Source organism: Colossoma macropomum, unplaced genomic scaffold, assembly GCF_904425465.1.
Source record: "Colossoma macropomum unplaced genomic scaffold, Colossoma_macropomum, whole genome shotgun sequence".
NCBI lineage: Eukaryota > Metazoa > Chordata > Actinopteri > Characiformes > Serrasalmidae > Colossoma > Colossoma macropomum.
Window position 1 is genome coordinate 6932619 of NW_023494807.1, and position 23037 is coordinate 6955655.

Here is a 23037-nt window from a genome sequence, read left to right on the forward strand (position 1 = left end):
TTTGATAAGGGGCACTTCTCTACAGCTTATCAGACCTTTAAAGCATTTGTTCAATCAAAAATCAACTTTACACAATTAACACAATGCAGTCAATCAGCCAGGACATGTTTGGTGTCTGAGGTTTACTGGGCTACGAGGCTAATATTTTTGGAATTTGAAGCTCATCCACAGTACTGTGCAAAAGTCAGACACCACCCTTCATTTATTTAATTTCCAGTCAAAACAGTAAGTACAAGTTATTCATTTTACAGCATTATAATAAACACAAGAAACATATTTAACAGAAAAATACAAAGAGGCCTCAACAACGAAATATAATACAATATATAAAATAATTTTTAGTAGTGTGTCCACTTTTGGCTTTTTTATTAAAGCTTACATTCTTTTCAGGAGACTTGCTTTCAGTTTTTCAAGGAAATCAGCAGCCTTATCTCCAGAGTTCAGATTTTGATGTCATGGTCAGTCCATTGTTCAAAGAAGACCAACGGCTTCTTTGTTTGATGTGCAAACATTCTTTCCTTTTCCCCTTTTCTCAGTAAAGTCTTCTTGAAAGTAACACCTTCTTTCAGATCTTTTGACAGTGGAAGGATGGACAAACACATGAATGCAAAAGACGAGCTTCATTTTCTTCTATCACTTGAAACTGAAAGCTTTTATCTAAAGTGCTGTTTATCTGATGGGGACAGTTTTGGTGTCTACAAGGTCTTCCAGGTGGGTGTTAGGAGTCCCATGTTCTCTGTGGCTTTTAATCATTTTTTAAACTTCAGCTTGGAAAATCGTCTCCTTCTTTCTGCAAGTGGATTATGTTTTTATCTCAGAATTATCTTGAACAACTTGTACTGGATGACAAAATGAAGTTTGACCTCTGACCTGCACAGTACTCAGGCTTTCAAATTCAGACTTCAAGTTACTATTGTTGTTAGTTATACAATAAGCTTTGGAGCATTTTTATAGATAACAGGGTGTCATGCATTGCCAGAAACCACATAAGCAAGTCTATTATTAGAGATGACTTAACAACCCTGTAGTTTGAGGCAAGTGAGTAATGCGGTTTGCACGATGTTAACTGGTGGCTATAAGCTTCCATCACTTGTTAGCTACATCAGCCTCAGAGCTCCAGTGTAAAACTAAAGAAACATGAAAAATATCTTCACTGTTTGAGATGTATCTGCTGTTAAGGAACTTGTGTAAATTTAATTTTGTCCCAACTATAAATTTAAAATTAAAAATCATCAAAATATTGAACTCTGTATTCTGTCTTATTTAGTTCTGTCATACCTTCAGCGATGGCATTATTGAGTAATCTTTCAGCCTGGGGTGCGTGAGGCGTGTCCGCTCGGAACACATTTCGGCAGTTGTTGGGGCAAGTGAGCTCTTGGCCTGCAGTGACCTCGGCCAGGTCGAAGAAGAGGGTCACGCGCTCCTGTAGCAGCTCCAGCACCTCACGGTCCTTCTGCTGAATATCAGCTGAGAGAGAGACAGAAACAGAGAGACAGATACATTAGAAGACAGAGAGACAGATGGGTAAAATTACAGAAAATCCAAGCAGAACGGTTCACCACTTAGATTAGAACAATGTTTTCACAGTCCAGTGAGGTCATGGAAAGTGTAGACAGCGAGGCGGATAAAGCAGTAAGGGCAGGAAATGGAACAGCACTGAATGATGGGAAGAATGGTCTCGTCCTGGTACTGACCTCTGAGTCTACGCAGAAGCGCTTTGTCCTCTGTCTCAATCAGGGGGAAATCTTCCCTGGAGGGACACCTGTGAGGGACAGACAGAGAGAGAAGGACTGAATACAGAAAATCCCTGTGTGGTTGGTTGGCATTAGCCCAGTCTTACCTAACATATCACTGGCGATACATTCAGACTCATCTTTGTCCTCTCTAGCTCATTTAAATCTGCTCTCAGTGTAGGTGACGTGCGTGTGTCCATGTTGGTCAGTGAAATGGATCAGCATGAGGAACGGTACCATGTTTTCTATCACTGTGTAAAAGATTCTTATTTTATTGTTGGACGCACTGCGATAACGCAAGTGTGCACAAACATTCAGAATGGAATTAACATTATTAAGGGCTTATTTCTGATTTATTTCAGAGTATATTTTGCTATTCTTGTAATTCTTGTAATAATTATTTTCTCTTTACTAGCTCAAAATAACAGATTGTGACAGAAACAAAATAAAAAACCTACAACTGTTTAGCTCTGTTATATTTTGCATGTCACATCACATTATTTAAGAGTAGATTTCATGACAGAAATAGCTACTTTTTAGGCACAAAGATATTATAGTTTCAATATTTTTGATACAAAAGAATAAGCAGAAATGCAGTTCTGTTCCTCAGTCTGGTTTTATCTGCCACAGCTTAAACTTTTAACAGTTGCTAGTCTGTTACACTAGATGGCGATGTATTGTATGTGTTAGATTAACAGGGAGAAGAAGTGTGGGTTTGCTTGTAGCAGCAAAAACTAGCAGGACAGTTAGGAGAGTTGGCGGTTTTCAGTGTTGTAAATAAACTTCTCAGTTTTCCAGAACCAGCAGCTTTATTCTGTTTTTATTCCTTTTTATCTTTTTATTCTTCTTTATGTTGACTGTTAAGACAGTTTTAAAGATGCTGCATGTTGAATGTCAAAGCCCAGTAAAAGGTTAATATCCTTAAAATTTAGTTATTTTTTAGACTTTTATTTTATGTTCTATCTTGATTATAAACATTTTTGCATATTATACCAGAATAATCCCATCTTCAGGATCCAAAATTTTATCCACTGGAAAATGTATGTATTAATTATGATTAATTATTGTTATTGAATGATTTGGAAAAATACTATTTATAATAAGATGTATAATCCAGCCCTAATGGGACTGGGTAGCAAGAGTCCACTTACTGCCGCACTGCCTCCTGGATGATTTTCATCCAGTTGTTCCTGTCGTCTTTGGAGGCGGCATGCAGCTCATACATCTCCGGAGGTTCTGGAGGGTTGGAGTCACTGATGAGGAACATGCCGCGCTCTTGATTGGCTATATCCCTGACAATCAGCTTTTGCAGTGATAGGACTGAGGGCTTGTCCTTTAAAGAGAAGAGTAGAGGTAGAGAGAGAGAGAGAGAGAGAGAGAGAGAGAGAAAAGAAAAAGTGAATGAGGAGGACTTTTTCTTGCTCTGTGTGCATTGTCATTTTTGAAACTGACAGCCAACACATCTTTCCATTCATCTGACATTTCGTTTGAACATATCTTAAAGTACAGCACATTTCATTAATGAGTGACATAAATTCATTTTTAATATGAAAGCAATTTTTCCACATAAATCTAGGACAAAGAGTAGTGAATTCAGAATGTGCGCTGAAGCTGTGACTCACCAGACAGGGGAAAAAGTATTTTTGGTCTTTTTCCTGCAAGAACACCAGGATGTCCGTCATCAACAAGACCTGCACATCTACAAAAATAAACACAACAGCTACTGTTAGTGCCAAACACAAACAAACAAACAAACAAACATGCGTGCATGTACATGTGCACACACACATATACAGAAGTGAACAACCAAGCTTTTTTTAAATGAATGCATTGTGATTCATTGCACATTTTTGGAATTGCATTTGTCTTATTTGCACAAATTTGACATTATAAAAAGATTTTTTTCATTTTAAAAGCAGTGCATTTTGTTCTAGCTATATGAGCAAACCATATGTGTATATATATATATATATATATATATAAAATATCATATATAGTCAGTGGTTCAACTCCTCCGTGATTGTAACTTCTGGTCCTCGCTCCCAGTAGAGGTAGACAGTAGAGGTTCTCGAGGGGAACTGGAGCTTTCCACTGTGTTGTTGCTTTTGTTAGTTTTCTGCTGGTTGGTTTATTCATAGCACTGTCCAGCATAAAATAACGTTTATCAAGAGAGCCATCAGTGGAACTTGCCATTTAAAAAGCTTTATTTGAAGAAGAGGACTACAGTCATGGAGTCATAGAAAACAGCATGTGAGCAACTTGCTTTCAATCTGTTCTACAACAGATACTTTTGAACGGCGTTAATGAATTAGTTGTGTTATTAATTTAACGTTTTAAAGTCAGACATATTACCTTTGAGTCTGGACCCCTGCGCAGTCTTCCACAGCAGTGTTCCCTCGTGGATGAGCCTCCTCCTTTGCAGCTCTCCACCACGGAATATGCCTCCTCCCCGCACCTCAGTTTCGGCCCGTGGGTCCAGCTTGGCGCGGATCTCCTGCAGCCTCTGTGTGTACTCCAGCTCCTGCACCTGCTGATCCACCGAGCTCAGCAGCTCCCGGATCAGAACCAGCGCCTGGCTCAGAGACTCCGCCTCCTCGTCACTGCCTGAGGACCCGACAAACATGTGTGGTGTTGGTTAGCTTAAATAGGCTGATAAGTAAACTTACTACTGATGTTCCTGAGGTACTGAGATCTGCAAAGGCATCTGAATTTAACCCCCTTAAATCTGAAAGGTCTGTTTTTGAGTTCACACTTTATTTCTTGTAACTAGTTCAGTGGTTCTCAATCCAGGCCTTAGGGCCCTCCAGAAGGTCCACATTTTTCCTTTAACCTTATGTGTTGCAAGTTGGAGCAAAAATGTGAACCGTCTGAGGACCAGTGAACTAGAAAATTTACATATTAAGTTATAATACTTACTAAATAATTTATAGTCGTTACTGAAAGTCTTAAGATTAATAACTGAGTAATAAGCCTGCAGCTTCAAGGAATGGTCCGGCAAAAAATTACACAATTTTCCACAGCCACCGGAACGTCTTTCAACCCACTCAAACTACCAGGTCTTGATGAGGTTTGAACTATAAAAACTGTGGTCAGAGACTTTAGACAACAGAGTCTGTATCCACAAACCACCTCAGGGTTCAGAGTGCTCTATCATCAGTATTTGTGAGAACATATAAATATGAAGAAATCTGATTTTATAGTTCACAGTAAGTCATACTACAAAACATGTTTGGGCTGATCGACCACATCTGTTGTAAGTAGAAAATTTATAAATGAGATGTTTTGCCAAATTGTTCCTTTACGGGGTTCTGCCCTCCATAGTTGTGCAATATTGTCCAAAAACATGTCCATGCTGGCCGTCAAATTCGACATAATATTAGTGCCACCAAGTTTTCCCCTCGTATATTTCAGCCCTACACTGAAAAACTGATGCGGTAAAAATATATTTGTTTCAAATGTGTATGTCGTTTCATATGTGTGTGTGTATATATATATATACACACACATGAATAAAGTAAATTGAATGTATAGCTACTAGCACAAATATCTGCAGAGAATTGTACAGTCTTTTTTTTTTTATCTCAGTCCTGCTTTGCTTTATCAATGTGCCTGTCTCTAGTGACCAGTGGTCAGGGCCAGTGGAATTGGTATTGGTAGCTGAAGGGGAGGGCGTTCATCCAAATTATCCCTTGAGAATAAATTAAATGAATTAGCCAATCAATAGCCAAATACATCAGTCAATCAATGAACATACAGACCACTACTACAGGAAAATGTAGTGGTTTGTGTGGGCATTCAAGGACTTGCAGTGTCCAACCTTTCGTATTGTCCAGTATCCGCTGTATCAGCACTGGGTATTTGGTGATGCGCTGCGTGACGAGCAGGATGCACTCTTGGACTCCGTGACGACGGAGCAGGGGACCTCTGCTTACCCTCTGTTCAGAAACAGAATAGACAAATCTTCAGTACAAGGTGCATAAAAAATAGTGCAAGGAATGTATTCTATATCATACAGACATAACAGGCAAATAAAACAGAAAATGCACATTGTCTACCAGCTAAAGAAAGGAAGTATGAACAATAAAAAAGTCTGGAAGTCTTGAACTCTTCAGTAAGCACTTTAACAAACATTAATCTCTGAAAACACTAAAAACACTTTTGTAAACTATTTGTATTAGTATGTGCACTGACATCTGTTTCTGACATCGCTTAAGTCTGACTGTATTGGAATAATGGGCCCATAACATGGAAATAAAAGAGTTTAATGTAGCATAAAAAACACTATTTAAGTTTAAAAAAGTGTGTTTTAGCCCAGACAGCTTTTTAAATGAGGCACAATACAGAGCAAATTAAGAACATAGCTCATTTACATATATTAGACTTAAAGACACAGCCTGTTTAATTCTAAGGGATAACGAGAGGTTGGACAATGGCCATGTAAACATGAATCATGACTGTTTTTGGTACATAAAACCACATAAATAGACCTCAGGGGAAAAAAGTACAAGAACAATGTAGGATATGAGCCCCTAAAGGATTTTCCAATAGATATCAAAAGCACTTCTACAAGTGGCTCTGAATAATAGCGTCTGTTAAATGTAAAATGGAGCTTCCTTCACCACTGGCTTGCTCTGGGACAGTTTGCCCTATTTTTTCATTTATTCCCCCTCCTGCTCTGTCTCTTCACCCCAGTGCTACATATCATTGTGGTGCTTTTCTTTTGCTCACCCGGATAAATTGCTGGAACCTCTTGTCCCGGGCCAGGAGCTCCTTATAGAGCTTCACAGCCTTCAGGTGACGGCTGCAGAACTCGGCATAGCACTTCCTCATCTCATCAGCGTTGTGGCCTGAGAACTGGAGCAGGGAAGAAAACCTCAGTGAGATCATACAAACATAGGAATGATCTAGAAAACTTGCTGTTTGTCACTGGCCACATTGTATGTACAGTAATAAACTATCTCTATTGATACAGAATTTGGTTTGCTAAATGTATTATCACACTGTAAGATATGTTAATACTGTTTAACGTTTAATCATAATCATTTATTTCTTTATTTAACATTTTCATACTCTTATTACTGTTATTGTTTTGCTATCTGGTATCGACCAGAGGAGAATGGTTTCTCTCTGAGTCTTAATTCCTCTTAAGGTTTCTTGGTCTTAGGGAGTTTTTCTTTGCCACAGTCACTCTTGGTTTGCTCACTTGGGGCTTGGGCACAAATTTCTGTGAAGCCTAAATGTAGAATGTAAAAAATGCAATACAAATATATTTAAATTTGAATTTAACATGAAACAGTTACCTGCTAGTTCTTTTATATATTTGTCTTCTAACACTCAGATTCATGTTATTTAAACTGTCTTCCTTGGTATGAAGAGCATGTTTCTTCATTAATTAAAGGTTTTGTTTTCCAAACCATTATGATAAAATCATTTTAAAACATTTTTTGCCCAAAAGTGGTTTAAACACCAGAAAGGTTTGAGTGCGAATGAGTTCTGACATCAAAACAAGGCATGTGCATGGGTTTTAAAATTATTTCCAAAGCAGCACAGTCACTAATAATGTCACAAATTCTTACATGAGTGATGTTTTTTTACAATAAATTTTACTGCTCTTTAATATCGATGGAACAGAACTTTGTATCTCCATTTTTTTGTTTTTGTATAACTGATTTTGGAAAATGTAAGCTGTCCTTTACAACGTGTCAAAATATCACGTCATATGGACATCCACTAACTTTTCGTTCTTCTGTAGGTTACCATTTTGGAGACCCAAGGTTTTGTTGTGACCTTGACGATATGTCATTATAGTGACATGTTAATTTGTATTACTGTGAAAGCCAGTGAAATGTAAAATGTCTCGGAGCAAGTACGTTGTCCATATAGCCATCAGTCAGAGCAGGACTCACCTGGTCCACCAGTACATCTCCAAGCTGGTGTATGGTGAAGTTGGTGGTGCTGCCTGGCTCCAGGCTGTTGTTTCTCCTGCTCAGCAGCTGGCCGAGAAAGCGTGAGTGCAGCGCCACCAACTGGTCTAGGCAGGGGAAGACTGCGTGGACTACCCCGGGCTCCAAAAGCACCTCCTCAAGCATGCCACGCCGGAACACGCCCTCCATGATCCGCAGTGTGCGCACATTATGCAGCTCAGTCTGGATCAGCTCTGTATTGAAAAGTGCATCACTTATGTTAATTATAATGCCATTGTAAGTTCTTTTGCATTCAGCTGACGTTCGCAAAACACCAACTGTTGATAAGCAGATGATAAGTCCTTACCTGATAGCTACATTAGCCTTGTAGCTCCAGTGCAAAACTAAAGCAAGCTTTGGTCGATGAGCATGTCTTGGCTGGAAATTTGTCCAAATTTGCTTTAGCATTTATGCAATGGACACTGCAGTGCTTTCCCAAATCAAACACACATTAATCAGCATATCCTGCAATTCTAGAGTCCATAACGATTGGGAAGGGACACCACTAAACTGTGCAGTGCAGGATTCTCCAGGACAGGGTGTATGAAATAGGGGAACCAAACAATACAGAGCACTAGAGACCTAACTTTCAGTCTGGGGAGGAAGTGTAGAAAAGGCCTCACCATAGATCACATCTTGTCTCTTGATCACATCTTTGCGGTGGGTCTGCAGGTATGAAGAGTCCACTACCAAACTCCACGAATCTGCCTCAAAGTCCCGCCCCTCCCTCTCCAACTCGTCCAGCATGGACGCGTAATACACCTCTCCTTTGTGAGTGAGAGGAGAAAGATCAGGTTATAATCACTACAGAAGGTTGTCATCTCCTTTTCGCAGCTACAGATTCATGCCAGGAAAGTACTGAATAACACACACTTTATCAGAGAACAGATAATTATAAAAACACTAGCTTTGTAGCCATTGACCAGCTATACTGATCCGGGACGCACCCATCATGATTTTTCATGGCCAATTTGTAGTTGCCTTTTAATTTTAACCCGAAGCTCACACTGTGTGGGATAAATGGACAAATGAAACACTAGCACATTTCCAGTACTTTCCATTTCCAATGACTGCAGTATAAATAACATTACTCGCTCTTTAATTGGACAAAACCTGTATTTTACATTCTTAAATATCACAAATAAGCTGTTTGTTTAAATAATATGAATCAAATAAAATGCTACCTTGGCAGTAAGAGGCAACCAGCTATTTGGCACATTAAGTCATGCATAATTATGCTACCACATTTTGAAACAGATGTAGCAACAGCATTCAAATACACCGCGAGTGCATTTACCTGTCTCGCGTTATTACATCAGCAAATGCAACACAGATCAGCAAAAATGAAAATAAATAAATAAATAAATAAATTAGCCCAAAAATCTGCCAATTTTGATCTTGGCTGATTCTTTTTGTGCATCTCTAATATTTACTGCGGTTGTTCTTCCGTTCCTGAATGTTTCCTCTCATTGGGTCTTACCGTCATCGTTCAGAGACTCCATGGACATGGCCCTGTTCCTGAAGTTCAGAGAGTCTGTAGATTGGGACAGAATTCTTCTGAGGCCCAGAGGAGAGTCATCGTTCAGATTCCTGCAACACATACAAATGAACACAAGTTCAAACAAGCGCTTTAAAATAAGAAGAAACAACAGTAACACTTGGACATGTACTTTAACTATCAATAACAAACAAGGCTACTATATATCTCCTCACAGTAATGATTCTTTGAAGCTACCAGGATTGCGGTGCACATGAATCATAAAACATATTGTTAATAATGCTTTAAGTTATGTATAACACTAATCTGATTTGTCCCTCTGTGCTAGTTATCAGTGAAATCTTCAACTTGAAAGATGCTGGCTTTCAAGGTGCGACGCTTCCTCCTTTTGTTCCACAGCAGTCATTTATATTCAGTCAGTCAGTCTATATTTATTTTTGTTGCACTGATTGTGAGACAGATGGACCCAGTCTGGTTTTAAGTTACATTAAAAGGCAAGTTCAGAGATTTTTCAGAATTTCTTCGTAATTCAGCCATTCAGCGTGGTTTGATGTGACGTGCACCTTTCTAGAATAACTAATCAAATTGGATTTTTTTTACAATGGTGGTGATAGGAACCGGGGGTCTTAAAAAAGACATTTTATTTACTATTCAAAATGACAAGAGAATCTAAATGTCTTTTCTGAGGTTTTATTCGTAGCACTGATGATATTGGTAAATTGATAGTGGTAAATCAGCAAAATGTATGTTTTCCCTAGGTACTACTTTGCCTCATATCACCCTGCATGTACCTCTGCACTATAAATGGATAGAAAAACATTTTAGGCCAAAAGATTATCTTAAAACTACTGTGAAAATATTTCAAGCATTAAACCCCTCTGGTTCCTCTCACTCCCGCTGTGAACAATTCTGACGTTCCTCTACAACAGAGCATTACATATCAAACCCTTCTGAACAACTTTGTTCCCATTTGAATAATTTTATTTTATTATGCAGAAATTTTATTTTTCTTTTATTTTTTATCCAGGGAAATCCACTTCAAGCATCTCTATTTTATACAACAGAATGAGTAGGATCACAAAGGTATACAACATGTGGGACAGGTCTGTGTAGGCTAATGAAATGGGAAGGCCAAGAATAAAAATAGGTCAGGTCACATCTTTAAATGCTATTTTGTGGGCAAACCCACAACATGCCAAACAGAGTGAGAGGTAATGCAATCAGTCTTGTCTTATCAGAGAAAGGCCACGTATAAAATGCCAGTTAATTGTATTATTATAGATGAGAATGGCATATCACCGACAGGCACTGGAATGCACTGATTACTGATAACAGCAACAGCCCAATAAAAACACGCAGGTAAATATGACAAACATGTTTATGCCCTACAAAATAAGGTCACTTCCAAGTGATATGTCAGTCATTCTCACCCAGCGATGTTATTGGTGGAGACGCTCTTGTTGAGGGAGAGAGTGGAGCGTCCACGGCGAGAGCCCAGCAGAGACTGGCGCAGACTGTCGGAGGGGTAGATGGCTGAACTCGGCCTTTCCTTTATCATGGGAGCTGCGGGAAAGAGAAGAGAGAATGAGAACTTTCTTCAATTGCTTATTTGCACTTTAACCACTTAACTGTTCAATGCTGAGGCAAAAAAGCAGTTATTTCTACCTTTTATTCTACTGTTCTCCTTTAATAAAGTGATTTTGTGTGTTGTTATTACACTTAACCTGATATTTCTGCAACATTTATCAATTGTAGATTTCTTCCAGTAACTTCTATGCATTTTGCAGTAACTATTATGATACTAGTATAAGTTATATATTTATATAAGATTGGGAAGATGAAGTAGGAGCCCACAAACAGAACATTTGAGCTTAAGGGGTGACTTTTGTATGGTATTATTTACAAGAAGGAAACGGTAAAAGACATAAATACTGAGTAACTGACTCACTTTCAGTGTTACAGTGTGATTTATCTCACTGCAATTTCCTGACAATATACAGAAACCAAAAGCATGAACAGATTATCAGTCTTCATCTGTCACTTGAAAACAGCCAAGCAATTCTTCTTCTGTATTAAGGTGAGGATTCTGTGGAAGCTGATCCTGTCCAACTGGCCCGGTCTGGCAACTTTCAACCATATCAAAGACACAGAACTGATACAGAAGCCACAGTCTGTAGAGACACTACAGGGCCAATAGGAGGCAGTGCTGCACCTCTAGCTTACCTGCACTGGTGTCAGAAGGAGGTGTTAAAAGCTAGGCATACGGAAGGGAGGTGATAAGGTAAACACAGGGAGAAAAAAAGACATCCGTTTGGGAAGAGAAGGGAGACGCGCAGAAAAGAGTGAAAAGAACACTTACTTTTACTACGAAGGGCCACGTTTTGAAGAGCTGAACTGTTCCTCACCAGGGCCAACTTCTGTTGCTGCAAGACACAACAAAAAGTTTTAAGCTTTCCATATATAGTTAATGCATAACTAACACAGAGATGCTGCACATTAAAGATGATTTTGTTAATAAATATGATTATATAAACATGGAGCAGGGAAAATACTACACTGTGCAATGCCAAAAGAGTTAGTTCTGACTGTGACTGAAAACTGTTGTTTAGGGCTGCAAATATATGGTTTATTAACTATTGTCATCATATTGCAAAAGGCTACAACATGCATGAGCACCCCAACTAATTTTATCGGCATGGACCAAAATATTTGCAATACTTTTGGTGAAAGCAGGAAAAAAAGAGAAAAAGGGCCAAATATTTTTACCTCCCCAAAAAATTAAATAGGTCAAAATCTACGAAATGAAAAATGATTTGAACGGTAATAAAAAAGAGCTGCTACTATTAAAAACACTGTTTTTCCCCCTTTCTCTGTCCTGCGCCGGTCAGCGCAGACACATTCAAACAGTTTGAGTTGTAGCAGATAAACAGTGAAAATGTTAGCCAAACTTTTTCACAGTTTGGACGAGGGATGTTAGACAATTTCCCTGTTCAACACCCAAAAACTTGTACAATACAGGTTTGATAACATGAAAACACTACATTTTGCTTGATAATCTAAATACAACAAAACAACAGAAGTAGAAAGTCCCTGTGAGCCCACTGATGCCACCTATAGCCACATTTTTTAAATGATCCCCCCTATAAATATATAAATAAATAAATAAAAATCACAAATAGTGTCAAAGTGTAAATTCTAACTTGTTAAGAAAACGGAATTCGTTGCTTTGGATGATCAACCGTTATCTGTTGGACGATAGATTGGTGGATTCCATGGGCACATGCTATACTTTTTTAAACTTTTAGAAAGTTTATGCAAACTATATCAGCTGTTTTATTATTTTTTGTTTGTCTCCTGGTGTTTCCTGAATTTCGGTTTTGATTTGGGACAAGGTGCATCACTGTTTCAAATATCCTGACCAATCACAGTTTCAGTCGAGTGTCCGTGGGTGTTTTCATAAATCACTTTAAGCAATCTAACAAACATACATTTAATTCAAATAACGCAAGTCAATCTTAAAGTATGTCAATATTTTATTCCAATATACTGCAATATATCTGCAATGCTGGTATTTTGATTATATAGTGCAGCCCTAGTTCTAGAGACGTTTAGATTTGAGCCTCCCATTTATCTTGCTGTATTTCTTACCTTCTGCTTCATTTTGGCACAGTTGGCCAGTGTGTCTCGGCAGCGGTTGTGGATGGTGACATTGCAGGCTGAAAGAAAAAAAAGAAAAAAAAAATTAACACGACTGCACACATTGTAAACAAATATATGTCGTCCTTTCTATATAAACACATCAAAGGAACACCACTGCCTACCCAGACACTCAAAAGCATATACCCATTATAAAAATAAAGAAAAATACTCATAGGACACAGACTCTGGCACAGCAATGGAGTTCAGACATCTCATGATTCTTTAATTTCAGAGAAGCTAACTTGCTTAATTTACTTCTACATTTTTTAGACTTTCAGGATTGATTGCAAATTCCAGCTCCCAAATAGATTCATTCTGGCCAACTCAGGTTACCATGTGCATGAAATGTTTCCTTTTTATGCTTCTAATTGCAAATGAAATGCCATCTTTGTTCCATTTGAGATCTTTCTATTATTGTGCTATTCAACCAGAAAGTGAGTCTGTATTTTGAGAGCACATTTTATTTTATTGACATACTGAGGAGGGCATAATAGTCAATTACCATGTAATTTAGCACTGATTGCATCTTTAAGATGTTAATAACCTTGCTGGATCCCCCCTCCAGCTACTGTGCATAATCTAATGGGGTAGCAACTGCTGTTGAAAAAAAAAAGCATGAACTGTGAATGAACCAAATAACTTGAGAGCTCTTCCGCAGCTGTATCAGTAGTGTGCGACTGGGAAGAAAAACAGCTGTCTACATGTGTCTGGAAACTCGCTGTTTCAACAAATAAATCTACACCATGCTGCTTCAGAAACATGACATAGATGTATATAGTTGATCTGAAGGTATCAGGAGTCTTGTAGGATAAATTAAACCCAGCACTACAAAGGTAGAGAAGGGCAATATGATTTATTTGTTATTGTGCTAAATTATGTCACAGTACTCCTTTGTGAGCATATTGTGGGCATTATCAGTACTTTATATGAACAATGACCGATTGCATGCTTCATTATAAACAGAGCATAATGGATCCTGCATAATTGCAGTCAATAGAAATCATTGTATTCATTGTTTTTGACAGGATTTTTAAATCTAGCACTGCTGCATCTTTTTCAGATGTTATAATATATCAAACCTCAGAAAACCAAAATATTTTGAGAGACCATATTTTGCACAATGTAAAGGTTACAGGCATGACTGTGTGAGTGTGTGTGTGTGTATGAGTGAGTGATGATAGGACTGCATGTTTTATTTTATTTCATTTTATATTTATTTTATTCACTACATGTAAATGTCTGTTTGATACTGTGCACTGTGAGCTCCTGTAACCAAAACCAAATTCCTTGTATGTGTGAGCATACCTGGCCAATAAAGCTCGATTCTGATTCTGATTAAAATATATGGATCTTCACATTTAACCCCATTAAATTCCAGGTTTATTACATACTGAGGCTTATTATTCAGTAACTACAGGGACTTCAGTGCGAACTGGTTGTGCTATTCATAGGTTACAGAAGTTTGTAACAAAACCTTGGCTTGTTAAAGAATGCAACAAGTAAGCTAAAACTACAAAATTAAGTGAATAGATTTTATTAATGTGTAAATAATGTACGCATTTGAATAAAGTCAGTTCAGTTCACTTAAGTCAATATACACAGCTGAATCCAGTCAATGCAAAGCATATAAAGCAACAGTACATGGATCAGAAATGTAGGCCTTTTTGCTACAGATTGATGCTTGCATGGCTTTAAAACCATTCAAATGTGAAGTTATCCATGAATAAATGTCATTAATTTTTAGCCCGGTACATTTGATTTGGGACAAAAACTGCTGCTTTTACCAAAATAAAATATTTAAAAAGTGAAATAGTGAAAATATCAAGGTTTATAGGCACCTATTGAGCAGTTTGTTTAGACAGAGCTAGTATCGGTACTTGGTATCGCAGCTACTTGAGGGTCAGGTATCAGTATATGAGGGGAAAATGGTATCAGTGCATCCTTAGAATGAGGTTTTGGTCCCAAAACTGCAACAAAGAGGCCAAAAAATAGAGCACATTTTTGCTATTATCAATTCTGGCGGTTGTTAAAAACTGGTTCATCATTCTGATATTCATCTGCATCTGTGCGTCTTCAGCAAAAGGTTTTCACAAAAAAAAAGTATAAAAATAGCTGAAATTAATGTCTCAGCGTTTGCCCAAACTTTATCACCCTTTTCACATCTCGTATCCGCGAATGGGCACAAACAGTAGCACCAGTCGGCTCTCAGCGCTCCGTGCAGCTGCGCACTCATCCTAATCACCACGGCAATCTTGGAAATCATCAGTCTTCACTGTGGATGAGAGAAAGACTAGGACAAAGAAAGGGCTTCCTCAGCGCTCACTCTCTCTCTCTCTCTCCTCTCTGGTTCTCTGTCTCTCACTCTCTCACTCTAGTCCTTCCTCTTACCCCTCCTCTCTCTCATTTCTGCACATTGTTTTAGAGGTCGCTCTTCCTGCACTGTGTTTTGTAGACAGGAAGTCGTCCTTAAACAGAGGGAAATGTGTGTGTGTTGGGGGGATTGGCAGGAGCACAGTTAAATAGGGTGAATAGGGTCAGGGGTGGCCATGTTGAAGGTCCACCGGGGGCTTTTTACTCATCCGTCAAGACACAGATCATCCATCAGGGCCTTGTGAAAGAAGAACGCCACAGCAAATACAGACTGGACAGAATACCCAATAGAGCACAGAGCATAAACAAACATTAACAAACAGTTTGTACCATTAATGCCAGGATTCTGTCATTTGACTAACTGCATTTACTTATTTATTTATGCATTTACCTAAAGTGAATATGGCTAAAACCTCAGATATTTCTCCAAATAGAAGTGGAAGCTACAGAGTCTCCGTATAAGTTTAAACATCTTCCTATTTTACAGAACACAATGGCCTCTTTTTCACCATCAGGCCGAACGGTTCTGTGCACAGAGGGTAACCACTCCATTTCCATTGCTGACATTTCCACACGGACACAAATTGCTCAGTGCAGTTTACTCGACACGGTTAGCTGACCACGTTCAGGGCCACAGCTTGTTGAAACCGAAAAACAATCAAACGCGTTCAGTTCATTTGCACGGTCCTCAAATAAATCTCGCAACAATTGATAAATGTTAAATTGTGCTGCAAACTAGGAGAGAGGAGCTGATTAGCATTAGCTTAGCTAGTATCCCACCAGCTTTTCTCACCACAGAACAGGTCTGACTCTGACTAACAGAAACTATGACGCAAGTTTATATGACAATGCCTCAAATCTGAGCAAGCAAAGTCAAACCAAACCTGTTCGGTAGTGTTTGGATCTATAGTCTCGTTCAGATTTGAGAGCACAGCAGGTATAACCGTCTCATGAGTCGACACCAGCAAGGAATGGCACAGTAAGGCCCTGGACACTACTGTCCACCTTCTTTGCTGAATATGGCCACAACAACACAGCAGAAATGATGTGTTAAAGTAGAAAAGAGGCCATTGTACACACCATAAGGGAACTGAAGAGCAAAGCAAGAAAAAAAGGAATAAAATGTTAAATAAAATATTTGCCAACTTCAAAATCTGCACAGAGGACTCCAAGAAGGTGGAATTACTTACAGTACAAATTTGACATAGGCTGTTAAAATCATACATTGTGCAAGAAGTTGTTGAGCTGTATTTCACATTTCAAAACTTTCTGCATAACTGAGTCACTGAGATGTTGAAAAAAAGAGTGCTTTAATGTGAAATGAGAAACTTACAGACTCTGATAGAAACAAGGATTTGCAATGTCTACAACACAAATATGGCCATTTTATCTACTACCCAAAACCACTAGTAAACTTACACGTGTCTTTTGAGTTTATATATGTAATGTTGATCATAAAATAATGGTAAATCTAAAATAAAAAAATAAAAAATAAAAGTTTTCTTTGGGTCTACTTTGCCCGACAACACCCTACATGTAACCCTCCACCATGAATATATTTAAAATATACGTACACTGCCAAAAGACTATTGCAAAACTATAGTAAAACAATGTCTCAGGCATCAGGCAGAGCATTCGTAACCATTTCCTGTTTCACATCAAGCATTTTATATCAAACCACTCTGAGTTCTGTAGCCTGTTGTGTCCAATACTATGTTATTTATCAGCCTTTTTTCCATTAAAAAGCACAGCTTTGGGTAGACTAAGATTATCCTTAGGGACAGGATTATCTTTGTCGACGTAGTCCCCCAGTGTACGCCCCGTGTGCTCCAAACAATTTGCACCAACGGTTAAAAGATCTACACTACAGCCTCATTAAAACTCAAGTGCAGTTCAGAGCACTTCATATCATTAACGTGACAAAGACGTGGCCGCCTTCTCTGCTAAATATGGCCATGACGACACAGCAGAAATGATGCGCTTAAGAAAAATGAGATGGCAAAACAGGAACGATGCGAAGAACAGCAGACACAGCAGACCAGGGCGGCTGGTGAGGTCACTTCCTGGAGAACCGATCTACTGATAAGTCAGAAGGGAGCTATTTTTATCTCAGACATAATAGGGGTAGTTCAGAGTGGAAAATGTTAAGAAGAAAGAGGGGATGCTAACCAGTGTCAGAGGCGTGCTAATTTGTCTAAGGGTGTTTTGTAGGAGCTGGGCGCACCCGTCTTCTGGACAGGGAAGCCTTTGTTCCTGCTAACAGCAGCTCGCACAGTCGCACACAAATAGGAAGCTCACAAAGACACTTCCACCACGTCTCTGAAACGCCACATACTTCACATTTATAGCCTCCTTGAAGTTTCGGCCAAGTTCAAGATGCCCAAGCAAGCTAAAAACAGCTATTTGAACCCTGTATTTCCATGAGGTTATTCCAAACGCTTGGAATTTCCACCAGCATCTCATTAAAGGCAACACCCATCTCAGACTTGGCATGCTTTCCCTTTGAGACATTGCTTACAAGTAAGGTAAAATGTTCAGTGGCAGATGATCTTGGGGAATTCGCTTTGAGTATACGCACACTTGCCTAGGTATAGACTTATGTTATAGTAACTGACTCTGCTACAATACTGAGATTGAGTTATACAAAAAAAAAGTGATGCACTGAATTGATTTGATTCAAATGCTTCATCATGAACTGAATTCATCACATCAATACACTTCTATCTTTCACTTTACTTGCTTTTTGCAAAAATGACATTAATGTAATATATACTGTACATGTGTTTTTAATTAGCATGGAAGAAAGATATATATAAAAAAAGATCACCAAAAGGTATGTGACTGACTACGGTGCATGTTTATAATGTCATATATACATATCACTGTTGTCGGAAGAAAACTTCATATCTCCAAAATGATAACTTTACAGGAGAAGGAAAAAGCCTGCTTTACGTTTTAATGTACGTCAAGTTTTTTCAAAGTCATTCTGGGTCATTTCTTTTAGTCCGTTCATTACACACAATGTAAAGGGCAACAGGCATTTGTAAATAACGTCAAAAACTGAAAAAACGTCAAAAATGGAGATCCAAGGTTTTCTTTCGACAACAGTGATATGTTTTGCTGCAACCCCAGCTATGGTCACATTTACAGCCTCCTTGAAGTTTTGGCCAAGTTTGTGATGCCTAACCAAGCTAAAAACAGATATTCAAACCTTATATCTTCATGTTGTTCCAAACACTTGAAATTTCCACCAGCATCTCATCTTAAAGGGGAATTCTACCATTCTGTTAAACTGGTAGAGTGTTTTACCTGACTATACAATAGTGGTAACAGAAACCAGAGAGAACACAAATGTAGCCGTTTTGTTTATTATCCAATGAATAGTGAACATACACATCTTTTAAGTGTTTAAATTGTAATGATTATGGTAAAAAATAGTAAATCTGAAAAAAACAAACAAACAAGCTTTCTTTGGGTACTATTTTGCCTTACAATGCCCTGCATATACCTCTCCACCATATATGTATTAAGATATATGTATATACTGGGCCAAAACTATTTCTCAAAACTACCATAAGGCAATATCTCAGACATCAGGCAAACTATTTCATGTAATAACTTTCTGTGAGGGAACTTTCAAAGGCATTCAACTCCTCAGACGTCTGGTTCCTATCACCACCACTATGAACAACTGTTTCTCTAGAATGGGATATTTCCCATCAAACTAATCTGAATGACTTTGTTTACATCTAAAAGATTTAATTATGCAGAAAGTTTGAAAACAAATGGGGGGAATTTTCCTTTAAAGGCAACAACCGTCTCAGAATAAACCCACATATGCAACATGGCTCGCTTTCCTTGCAATAATGAAGCTCGGCCTTCACTACACACAAACTATTCAGTTTTCTCCAAAGCTCATAATGTCAAACACAGTAGGCCCCATTCACGCTCACACTCTATCCTCCAGTCTAGTTTTCCCTTCACACGCACATACATACAGAGTCCCTCCAACGCTAAACAAACAGGTCTTGCCCTGAGTAACTAAACCAACATGACTGAAACAATCCTGCTCTCTATTCATGTGCTTGGGAAGAGACATTGGAAACCTCTTGAGCCTTTAATGTTACTGCTCTGTTTAAAGGAGGCCTTTGACAGACTGGACCACAAACACAGCACACTACAAGAATTAAGCAACCGTCTTATGTACCTCATATGTACAGTCTGGTAGAGCAAATACGCAGACATTTTTACAAATATGAAACAGCACACGTCTGTATGTGGGCCCACATTTCAATAACATAACTTTAATAATCTAAAACTACTGAATAAGTCTTCTGATTAATAACTGAACAATAAATCTGCAGCTTAAGTGAAAATGAACCCTTCATTGCGGCAATGTACAGTATTCTCTGCACTGCCACAGTGGTAAGATAGCTTAACTGGTGTAGGTAATATAGGCTGAGGCATATTTAGGAACAATATATATTGTATGAGTTTTATTAAATATGCATTTAAAGATGTACAGAAATTATCAGTAAGTTTGAGGTCATCAAAATCATGCGTAGAAATGATAGTGCATGGTGTTCCTATTTCAATCTCTGCTTTAGAATATCTATTACTTCCATTTCTGTGATGCATCATAAAGGTGTAATATTTGTAACCAAAACAAATGTTCGTCACTTTAGTTTAAGGATTATATCAAATCAATGTTTGTTCACCTAATAAAACCTCTTATGTTTGTCTCAAAATGCATGTGTTATGAAGTTCCTATGTAGGTATAATGATTTTACAAACATGATCCGAACAGTTTTCTCATTCTGGGCTCATTCTAAAACCTCACTTACTACAAACTATAGCCTGAAGTCAAAGCGAAAAGTGGGATTTCACAACATTGTTTGGGAAAGTTTTCCACATACGCTTTACTGGTGTAACTTGAACTAGTAAATCTAGGGGAGTTTACTTGGATTAGATGAATATTTGCCCAGATGCAGACTTACACTACAGTAATTGATTCAAACATGCACATAATTTCCACATGAATAAGAAACGTATTACAGTTTACTTATTTTTGATGATGACTGTGTTAATGAAATATATATGATTTGTGTGAAAATCAAGTAAATCAAGTAAATTCAATCAGAAACCATTACACATTTTCCGTCCCGTATCATTTGAAATGAGTCAAACGTGGCATCAGAGAGGGTCTCTGAGCCAGCTGAGCGTTTTTTTCTCGATGATAGCCAGGGGTGGTAGGAGGTGGAGGAAAAACATGATAACACTGATTAATATGATTTTTCTTTCTGCCTGCTCCGCTGGTGTATGGTGATGCAGTCAAAGATCGGACAAAGGCAGGGCAAAAATCATTACATTTTGATGGAGGATTACTGTGCTTACTTTCACCAGGGTTAGGGCTGGGCAATTTAACAATATATATTGTTATCGTGATAAATTATGTCACGATACAATATGCTTTTCTAAACATATCGTGGATATCATCAGTATTACGAAAAACTTCCTGCAGTTTATCGAAAAATTACATTTTGCCGTATCGCCCGCCTCTTACCAGGTAAACAAAGTAACACAGGACAAGGTAACACAAGACTTTTATTTTAGGGTGATGTAAAATTTGCATTTGAAAGAGAAGAACTCATCAAAAGAATGTGTCACCAACTGCTGCTCTAAAGTGTAAGACTATACATATATATACACACATATATTTTTTTTGCTGTAAACCCTGGCTGTGCTATAATCTGCCTGTCTGTATAATTTAAAGCGGTGGGATTAGGTCATAGAGAGCCAAAGGCCCATCCTGCATAATCTGAGCAGTAATCAGTGTCTGAAGGATAATCCCATACACACTGACACAGCACCGCACTGCTTTACTCTGGGCTCGGCTCTGCAGGCCCAGAGCTGACACCACAGCAATCGGTGCTCGGCTTTTGCTGTCTGATGGAACTCAGACAGTCTGAATGGTGTAAACTGAGAAATGGTATGTTAGGAACTGTCCCTGAAGTGAGCCGTTCTGGGAGTATTTGATAAAACTGCAGCACTTTGGTATGTGGCTGGTGAATGTAATCTGCTCCTTGTGCCAGTTTCAATCTACCACACCTGATTCCACTAACCACGTGGCCAACAGCTTGGCCACTGTGCTGGTCAGCACATAAGGAGCAGCATGAATTCTCCCATTTTAGGATCCAGGGCCAGATTCAAGAAAGTGACTTAGGAAAAAAGATAAGATATTGACAATCTTCAAAAAAATTGTTTAGGATTAGAATTTTCTTATGTTTTTTCTTACCCTTTAGAAGATCAAGTACTTATTAAAAAAAAGAAAAAAAGGCAGTTTTACCATAACTTGTCAAGGCCAAAAAAATTGACAAGGTAAACCTCTAAACCTTTAACTTCTAATGAGAGCTAAAAAAACAGCTAAAGTTGTATGCAAAAGTTTGGTTTTGCTGATTTTCTAAGTAAAAATAAATTAGCACATCCACACTTGTGCACATTCTGATGTGTGACTGCTGTCTATTTTTAATGTAATTTATTGTAAAAAAAAACAAAACAAAACAAAACATAAACTGTGGCATATTTAATATGCTATGTTTAATTGTTCCAAAGTTACATTTAGCAAATAAATTGAAATTGTGCTCTAAAATTACCTGAAAAATACCAGATGTACGTTTGCTTGCTGCAGAGAATGTCTTAACATATTTTTACTCAAAAACTCAAGAAAACATTATTTGACCAGGATTATACAAACTATACAAACTGTAAAAATAGATAAAAAAGAGACTTTTTTACAGTTTAAAGTTTAAAATAGATTAATGACTACAAATATGGCCTACTCTAAAACACTGAAGAAATGAGTACAAAAGAAAGTATTTATTTCTGTCTTACTTACTAAAATGTTTTGAACGTTTGGTTGTTTATTTCCTCCACTGAGAGTGTTGTGTTCAGGCGCTGAACAAAGTAAACTGAAATAAAGCCTGTTCAATATGTATGTGGTGCTGTCTACGCTAGGTTACAATCAATAGGCTTCATAATAAATACCCTAATAGTTCATGTATGAAAGTGAATAATGTATTAATTCTTAATCTTTCAGAGAATATTTGAGAACTGCACTGAAAACATTCGTAAGGCCTTTTTAGTATTTCTTTAAGATCATTTGTGTTTCTTCTGTGCAATTAGTAAATGTGGGACTTCAGAACTGTAAAGTGCTGTAATTGTTGGGTTGTTATGACTATGAAGCACGGTCTCTTCAGCCTTGTCAGACAATGAGTTAACTCCACAGGCCATATCCCACAGGGAGCAATTCACACCCATTAGCTACAACACATCCTACTGACCTACAAATGCCAAATGTCAATATCGCTTTCAAAATGAATGAATCAATGAAAGACTTTCCCTTTTTCCAACAGCAAGATGATCAGAGGCTGATGAAAATGACTGCAGAGTGTTTCAATTTTAGTTTAGATTTTGGATTCGGTACTGGAGGAGCTGGAGGATGTTGGTGTGACAGACAGCTTGTTAATCTCTCACGCTCGTCTCTTTCCCCAGATGCACTAATTCCAGATTACAGTTGGAGTGGGGGGGCATGGAGGGGAGGGGTAGCAGCTGTGAACTCTGCAGAAAAGGGGGCTTCTGAGATACTGGAAACAAAAGACCCACATGCTGCATTAAAGCTGAGGACTTTACCATAAAGCCATGCATAATCGCTCTATTATCAACGTGTGCCAGCTCAATGGAACCCTACAGCATATACGATTATCATGTGCCGGGT

At 38.2% G+C, this 23037-nt stretch overlaps 1 protein-coding gene across 4 annotated transcripts in view; it reads right to left on the bottom strand.

The window, feature by feature from the left end:
• arhgef2 (rho/rac guanine nucleotide exchange factor (GEF) 2) overlaps nucleotides 1-23037 on the bottom strand; it is a 92896-nt gene that overhangs the window by 5246 nt on the left and 64613 nt on the right. For all 4 annotated transcript variants that reach the window (XM_036556191.1, XM_036556190.1, XM_036556192.1 and 1 more), the window contains 13 exons: nucleotides 12843-12910; nucleotides 11554-11617; nucleotides 10625-10757; nucleotides 9177-9286; nucleotides 8320-8463; nucleotides 7640-7890; nucleotides 6462-6587; nucleotides 5551-5668; nucleotides 4086-4337; nucleotides 3356-3432; nucleotides 2885-3066; nucleotides 1695-1762; nucleotides 1279-1467 (listed from right to left, as the gene is read on the bottom strand). In XM_036556191.1, coding sequence (XP_036412084.1) covers nucleotides 1279-1467; nucleotides 1695-1762; nucleotides 2885-3066; nucleotides 3356-3432; nucleotides 4086-4337; nucleotides 5551-5668; nucleotides 6462-6587; nucleotides 7640-7890; nucleotides 8320-8463; nucleotides 9177-9286; nucleotides 10625-10757; nucleotides 11554-11617; nucleotides 12843-12910 — 1782 coding nt within the window. The remainder of the gene's footprint in view (nucleotides 1-1278; nucleotides 1468-1694; nucleotides 1763-2884; nucleotides 3067-3355; nucleotides 3433-4085; nucleotides 4338-5550; nucleotides 5669-6461; nucleotides 6588-7639; nucleotides 7891-8319; nucleotides 8464-9176; nucleotides 9287-10624; nucleotides 10758-11553; nucleotides 11618-12842; nucleotides 12911-23037) is intronic.